The sequence below is a fragment of the Pyrgilauda ruficollis genome, unplaced genomic scaffold (genome assembly GCF_017590135.1).
Source record: "Pyrgilauda ruficollis isolate IOZ18807 unplaced genomic scaffold, ASM1759013v1 scaffold18, whole genome shotgun sequence".
Taxonomy (NCBI): Eukaryota; Metazoa; Chordata; class Aves; order Passeriformes; family Passeridae; genus Pyrgilauda; species Pyrgilauda ruficollis.
In genome coordinates this window covers 10,918,797-10,926,521 of record NW_024516984.1, presented here as the reverse complement: position 1 = coordinate 10,926,521, position 7,725 = coordinate 10,918,797, and the positions used below count along the sequence as shown (strand labels likewise).

General features: G+C 37.1%; 1 protein-coding gene across 3 annotated transcripts in view; it reads right to left on the bottom strand.

The window, feature by feature from the left end:
* Positions 1–1,500: 1,500 nt before the first annotated feature.
* The window catches only part of LOC121351996 (brefeldin A-inhibited guanine nucleotide-exchange protein 1), a 63,758-nt gene continuing 57,533 nt past the window's right edge, over positions 1,501–7,725 (bottom strand). For all 3 annotated transcript variants that reach the window (XM_041464515.1, XM_041464516.1, XM_041464517.1), the window contains 3 exons: positions 5,248–5,376; positions 1,998–2,156; positions 1,501–1,676 (listed from right to left, as the gene is read on the bottom strand). In XM_041464515.1, the coding sequence (XP_041320449.1) occupies positions 1,518–1,676; positions 1,998–2,156; positions 5,248–5,376 (447 nt within the window). In that variant the 3' untranslated portion in view covers positions 1,501–1,517. The remainder of the gene's footprint in view (positions 1,677–1,997; positions 2,157–5,247; positions 5,377–7,725) is intronic.

Below are 7,725 nucleotides of genomic sequence, written 5' to 3'. Positions count from 1 at the left end.
AAAGAAGTGAAATAACTAAAAACAGTTGAGAAAATGTTCTAACAGCCCCTAAATACATAAAAACCAAGCTAAGCATTTTCCTATAAGACTGAAGCAACATTATTAAAAAAAAAAAAGAAAAAGAAAAAAAGAAAATGGTAAGTTTCCATATGTGCACTGTAATAAGCATTCCATAAATTCAATTCAGAGAAAAATATTTTATGCATTTGGGCATAAACTGTTTTCCCTAGAAATGTAGCTGACAGCAGCAAAAGGTCTTTATGAGCTGGACCTATACCAATGAGTGGCAAGTATGATTTAGGGACACCTGAACACCGCTTACATTCTTGAGTTATGAGGACTTAAAACCTTTAAAGGCCAGTCACTGCAGCAGAGAAACTGCCAGGATTTGGAAGTAGCCAAGTTGCACAAGTCATCAGGGAACACTGAACTGAAGGATGCATATGGGAAGGGCAGGAAGAAGCTCAGTGTATGAGATGCTGGCAGACTCATTGATTTCCAAGCCCAAGTTTTCCCTTCATCAATGCTTGGCAAGGTGAGGGGAGTACAGAGAGGCAGGCTGAAGGGGAGCAGAAGAGAAAGAAAAGGAATGACTATAGAAGAAGAAAAATGCTGGATGATTAGACTAGTTTGGGGGCTAAGATCAGGGAAAACAGAAAATGATCATCACTCAAAAAAAAAACAAAAAACAAAAAACACCAAAAACAAAAACAAAAAACAAACCAAAAAAACCCCCCAAAAAAACAAACCAAAATGGCATATAAAAACTGAGGACAAATCTTTTGTTTGGCTGTGAGTGAAGTTCAAAAGGCAAGAGATACTGAGCATCACACTATAACTGAAACTTTCTCATAGTCAGAAAGACTTGTCACTTTGATGCTTCCAGTTTTTAAATATCCTACACCTATACATCTTTAACTGTGTTCCTACTTAAAACAAACAAATAAACAATCCCCCCAACATTCTAAAGTTAAATTTAAGGTAAGTCCTGTACTTTTCTAGAAGATAAGAAACAATCTCCTTTTTGCAGTATATTTTGATGCTCAAGCCTAAAAAGGGCACTTACTGAGTACCAAAGTAACCAGAAAGGGAAAGAAATGGAATTTCAGAATTTAAGCTAAATTAAATCTCCCACTTGGTTTGAATTCTGTGTATTTCTCACAAAGCTCCACAACAGATGCTTAACCTACACATATTGACTTGCTTGCTTGGTAAAGTACTTGGCACACTAATGTTGCAATATTATTAAACCTGGTCATACCATCTGCAATCCATTTTTAGTTGGAAAGCGCTATTTTAATAGAAGTGAATAATATATATAATCTTCTTACATTTTCCACCCTAACAATAATAACAGAGCAAACTAAATATTCCAGAAATTGGAGTAAGTCTACTCAAAGCATACATTTTACAAGGACTACTTCATGGTCTTTTGTCAGAAACTCACATAAAAACACAGAATAAATTTAAATAGTTCTCTGAACAAAACCAGTTAAATGAAATACTTCATATCTGCATCACTTACCCAGTCCCAGCCCCACAAATTCATCAGGTGCCTGATCTTTTGTTCCAGTAAAAGAACCTTCCCTGCCACGCACTGTCCCTGAGATGTAGCGAGGTTTTACTCCAGTTCCTATTAACTGTGCCAGTTCAAGTTGACTGATGCATTTCAGAATCTATTCCAGAGAATAAAGAAGTTGTTTACCAACAAAAAGCAGTTTGAAATAGTAAAAAGCAAGTAAAGATCTTTAGGAAAAAAAAAAATTCCAATACTTGAGGTCAAAAAATCTAGTTTTTTGTCTAAAATGATATAAATTTAAATAGTACTGGATTAGTCTCTCTCAGTTTTATTTCTCACTTAGAGAAGTTTTGCTACTTTAATAAGTATACATGCAGCACTTACCAAAACCCCGCTGTGTTTATGCACAACAAGCACACTACTGTGTTGAACATCAGTGAACATGCTTTCTTTCAGTTTAAGGACAAATGACTAGTACCTCATGCCAAGAATTTCCTAAATAGTTTCCATCTGTATGAGCCACCGTGATGAGAGTTTTAATGGTGTCAATGTTCTTCTGCTTCATTTCAGTAATACCAGAACTCACTGTAAGCAATGTAAATCTTGCTAATGCTTGAACGTAGGCATCTCTTTCAAGCTACAAATGGGAAGGAAAGAAACACAAGTCTCATAAATATTTTTGCCATTTCTTGTTCTTAGTACAATCTGTGTGATTTCATCAACTATACCATTTACCTTTCTCTTCCTAGAACTGCATTTCCAAAGCATAGTGAAAATATCTCAAGTTCTTCACAAGTAAGAAGATATCTGTGGGATGAAATCCTGTTCCTTCTATTCAGGAACGTGAAGGTAATGTCTGACAGCACAGAACACATCAATGTGTTTAGGTTTCTGGTTTGGTCTTTTTTGGGGAAAACAGGATGCTGTTTCAGAAGAAATGCTGCTACTTAGCTAAGTTTTCAATATTCTTGTACCATACTCTGACCTACCCTGAAAATGCTGCCTTAAGCAGGCTCACTGAAGCTTTAGCATTTTTTGGTCAACAATATCTAAAAAATGTATCTAAAAGGCCTGTTATGCCAATTCTATGGAATTACTCAAAACATTTTTGATTTAATTTGCACCATTTGGAGCATCTCAGAAGCTTCTGAAGGAAGTGTCATGGGTAAACAGCAAGTGACCAAAATGTAGACAGATCTCACAAAAGAAAATTCTACCCAGTTACCCGATTTTTATGTGTATGATATCTATAAGCAACAAAGAGATCTCCTCAGATCTCACATTCTCACATGAACCAATTACAATGGTAAAAAAGGGATTACAGTTGAGCCCACAATGAATTTTATTCTCCTGTTATATATAAACTGAAGGCTGTAAAGTGAAATGGTTGTATACCAGATAAACAAATGACAATTACAAAATATATTTAACTGTTTGGATATTTAGGGCTATTTTGAAGTAAAAAATCATTAAGTACAGAAAACAATGAAATTTTAAAAAAACCAAACCCAGGAAGAATGGGATTCCACAGAGAAAATACTAACACCACAACAGTGGGCTATGGTAGAAGGGACAGACTGCCACTGAACCACTGACTACAGAATAGCTGCCACATTCAAACCCAACCATTACTGCAGGGTACACTGGCAAAGGCAAAGAAAATTATGTAGAAGCACAGAAAAACAAAGTCTCAGAGTACTAAGCAACAAAGCTTTAGTTTACAAACTGCATATTTTCTGTAAAACATTTTCAGTCCTACTCATTCATGCAGGTATTCCCACTCCCCCCCTTTTTCTAAGCCAGCACAGTAGAAGACAAACAGCTAAACAATGTGTCCATCACCCAGAAATTTAAACTTGATGATATAAGTAGATTAAGTACATCCTTTTGATGCATATCTTTTTTCAGACGCTTAAAGACAAAAGTCAGACTGTGTGGCAAGTCCAAGATTAAAAGTATAAATAATTAAAATCAGAATTGAGCTTTTAGCTGTGAACATGCATAACTTAAACTATATTGTGTACTTTGGAAATTTTCTTAAAATTAAAGGAATCCAGGTCCCTCCATTACCTCTCAAGGTGTGTAAATGTTAACTTTTAATAGATACCAATCTTAATTTCTGGACATTTACACAATGAAAATTGGAAAGTTGCCATCACTGGTAAAGCACATGAGGAAAAATTTCATTCCAACAGAAAAAATCCTTAAAACAGCTCAAGTACTCATGTGCCAGTCTCCTTTAAACCATCAGAGCTATGTGGTGTCTGCAGTCAGACAATATCCCACCTAACCAAGACCCTGTGAACTGGAATCATTCTGTAATACTGAAATCACCAATAAACCAGTACTGTTTTTAATTATATCAAAAAACCAGAATTTCCACAGAAAACCAAGAAGTAATAATGCTTATACTGAAAATGCAAAAGCAATGCTTCCCATTTTCTGAAATTTAAAAACTTGGTTTTGGAACACCTCCAGTTCAATCCCGTCCCAAGCCAATGGAAGGGTACAACTTAATCATAAGGGTCTTAGAGCAAACATGTCCTTGCTCTCCCCAGCAAGGCTGACCACTGCAGGACTGGGAGCTAAACTCTGCAGCTGCTGAAACTGGTGTTGGTACCAGTTCCACTTCTGCAGCTTAGAAACAAACGTAACTGCAGTGTGTTTCACTGAACACCTGCAGGCTCCAGGGAAGGCTTTGTTAATCACATTTTTAAGTCTGTTCAGCTCAGGAACAGGTGGTCATGCAGAAATTAGGTGGAAAGAAACCTCACATGATCTCAAAGAGGCTTTTTAAAGCAGCTGTATCACAGGTCCTGATGTGCTTTTCCACATTAGTGGTAAAAAGTTAGCTAACTTGCCAAATACAAACACAAGGGGAGAAGGAAGGAAAGCATTCCCTATTGCATCATAGTTAAACATCTTCTATTTAGTTTCATACAGTTGGTTTCTGGGTTGGTGTGTGTTCTCTTGGTAAGCATTTTCAACATACACATGAAATAACACAAAGCCAAACACAAGGATTTTCCCTGTCCCTCTCTTCAGCTACGTCTATAACAGACTTACGGCAGACCAGTACTCCATTTATTAACTAATAATCTACAATAACATAATTGTACCTTCCCTACCATTGGTTTCTAAATAGAAAAACAAAAGCCAGAAAAAGCCCAAGTTAAATCACCACCACCCTCTGGAGCCAGGGAGTCTGGCATTCTTGGCATTGCACTTCATGCAAGATCCATTCATTCATTACATCAAGAATGCCATTTTCAGTGCCACAACTGTTAGAAGGGTATCCATTTACAGACATCTCTGAGAGATTAGTATAATCTCTCTGAAGCTGAAAACAGTATTTCAAATACAGTTCATAGAGATACTATGTTTACAGGACAGAGACACTCATTTTTATAGAACAACACAACACACCTCAGCAACTTTGTAACAACGCTAGAAATAAAATACTTTGACATAAAAGTAATCAATTTTTAGGGAAATAGACATTCAGTGTTTCTCTAGAAAAACATGGAAGCACTTACCACAAAACACCAGGAAAAATAAAAGTCACTTCATGTACACTTCCAATCAAATATCAGATGAAATAGTAATGTCAGAAGCAGGCAGCCTCTATCTATTGCAGTGCACAGCTTCAGCAGCAAGGACACTTAGAATCCCACTAACATCTTGCTGGTACATAAATCAAATCATTGTCTAATCTTACATTTTTTTACCTGAATGTTGAAAATGCAAGCAATCCGGATTGCACATCGTATACCCTCCAAACAAAGAGAGGCAACTTCGGTGTCATCACAGTCCTGCAGACCCACGCTGAACGCAGCCAGGAAAGGCGTCCATGCCAACTGCAATGTATGCAAAGCAAGTGTTACACCAGCAATTGTTGGTACTTAAGGGAATGTTATAGTTTCACCATCTTGCTGAAGTGTAAATTCCATTCTTAACTTACATAATCAACCTTGAAGCTGTCTTTTGACAAAAAGGAAAGAGAATACACAGACATGAAATATAATAGTAGAAAGTGTGGTTAGAAGAGACGTGAGACACAAAATGAGGCAGAAGTAGTGCAGAGTGGCGCTCCCCTCAAAAGCACTTGTCCTCTCCCTCAGCAACAAACACACAGGCATCTTCAGACAGTTGTAAAAACCAAATCCTAAAGCTATGTCAATTAGATCTCTGGTAAGAGTTTTACCATTCCCAGGATGACATTTATCTTTGCACATTGAAAAAGAAGAGTAAACAGTTATTCTAATAATCAACACGCCATATAACAGATTTATGATGAAAAGCACATACTTAAGTAAGACTACCTTATCCTGATAACACCAGAGAAAACAACAGCAAAAGAAGGGAGTGAAGTAAAAATAAGGCAAACTATATTAATCATACTAAAATCATAGTAAGCTAACAACAACAACAACAACAACATACAGGGCATGACTCTTGCCTTATCTCTCTGCTACTAATTTTGTTGCCCTTTTCCCTCCCTCTTTTTGTGCCTAAGACACTACAGATGTTTCCCATTCCTCCTGCCTTAGGTGGCACTGAGTACTGCAAGAGATCACACATTAGTTTCCTTGTGGTCAAGGCTCCCTCTCCCAAAGGAGGAAAAAACAGTGAGAAGATGCAGAGGATCCTGCTGTAACTACACGGAGTTATGGAGAGGAAACTCCACGGAACCCAGAATGATTTTAGAAATAGTTTTACCTGAAGTCACCCCAGATGAAATACAGAGTCAATGGGCACAGCAAGGAGCAATAGATTTCACACTTAATTTCATAATAAAATGATGCACCACAGAGGTTTGGCTTCATTTAACCCAACAGCTCCAAAAGCACTACCTTCAAAACGCATTTAATGCTTGCACATATCAAACTGTAACTATGGGACAGTATTAAAGGCATTGGATGAATTCATAGATTCAGGATTTAATTCCCTACTGTATCACCTTTAATGGTCCCTTCCAACCCAAACTATTCTATAATTTTATGTTGGGAAATGTAATGTTTTTTCCCCAATGCCTTCCTAATTTTCCCTGCTATTGTAACCAAAACTAATCTTAAAAAAATCACAAAACTGAAATAATTTCTTAAGAACTATCTAATGGTCTGTATACTGTGCTTTGTAACTACATGTACACTGTTATTTGTAGGCTGAAAGAGGTGAAAATCAAGCCTCAAAACTGGACAATAAATTCTGGGCTGCTTAGATGGATGCATAAAGTGATTTTTTTCTATTTTAAAAATTCAGCCACTCTGAATCTGTAAACACAGTTACAATGATCAATTTTATGTGGACATCAATGGGTGAGATACCCAGAAATTTGTAAATTTTTACTGAAAATTTAAGTCTAAATTAAAAAAAGGTGAAATTAGGTATTCAAATTCCACAGTTCTCACTTGCTTTTGAGAAGAGGGCCCTCTGTTCAATACATTACACTACCATCCTCAGTACCTTAATTAGTTCATGAACATTCTCAAGTAACTTCAAGTAACAACTTCTTATTTTTTGTACCTTCATGAAACATGTTTAGGGTGTTAATTTAACCAGTGCTTCAAATTTTGCTCCTTTGAAAATGAGCTTTGAAAATACACTTTCCAGATAGTAAAGGGTAGGAAGTATTAGGGCTGATATCCTGAAGAAAATCACACTATGAATTTTACAGATGCCTGCATGTGAATTATTTAATTTCAGCCTTTAGGAAGTTAGCAGAGAGAAAGTATAGTACATCTCTGCTATGTGACACTTAAAAGTAAATTTTTAACAAGGTCTGTGCTTAGTGTTCCTCCATACAAATCAAATACTATGCTAATTTTTTTAATAAGGTGACAACTTGCAATTTTGCCTCATAGACAGCAATCTTACACAGAGATCCTCAGTGTGCCCAGGTGTCCAAGAAGGCCAATGGCATCCTGGATGGTATGAAGAATAGTTTGGCCAGCAGGACCAGGGCAGTGCTCTGTACTCAGCACTGGTGAGGCCACACTTTGAATCCTGGGTTCAGTTCTGGGCCCTCACTGCAAGAAAGGCATGGAGGTGCTGGAGTGAGTCCAGAGAAGGACAATGGAGCTGGTGAAAGAGATGGGAGTTGGTCCCAAGTTACTTGGGAGTTCTCCCAAGTAACAAGGGAAAGGATGAGACACGTGGCCTCAAGTTGCACCAGGAGAGGTTTATATTGAATATTAGGGAAAATT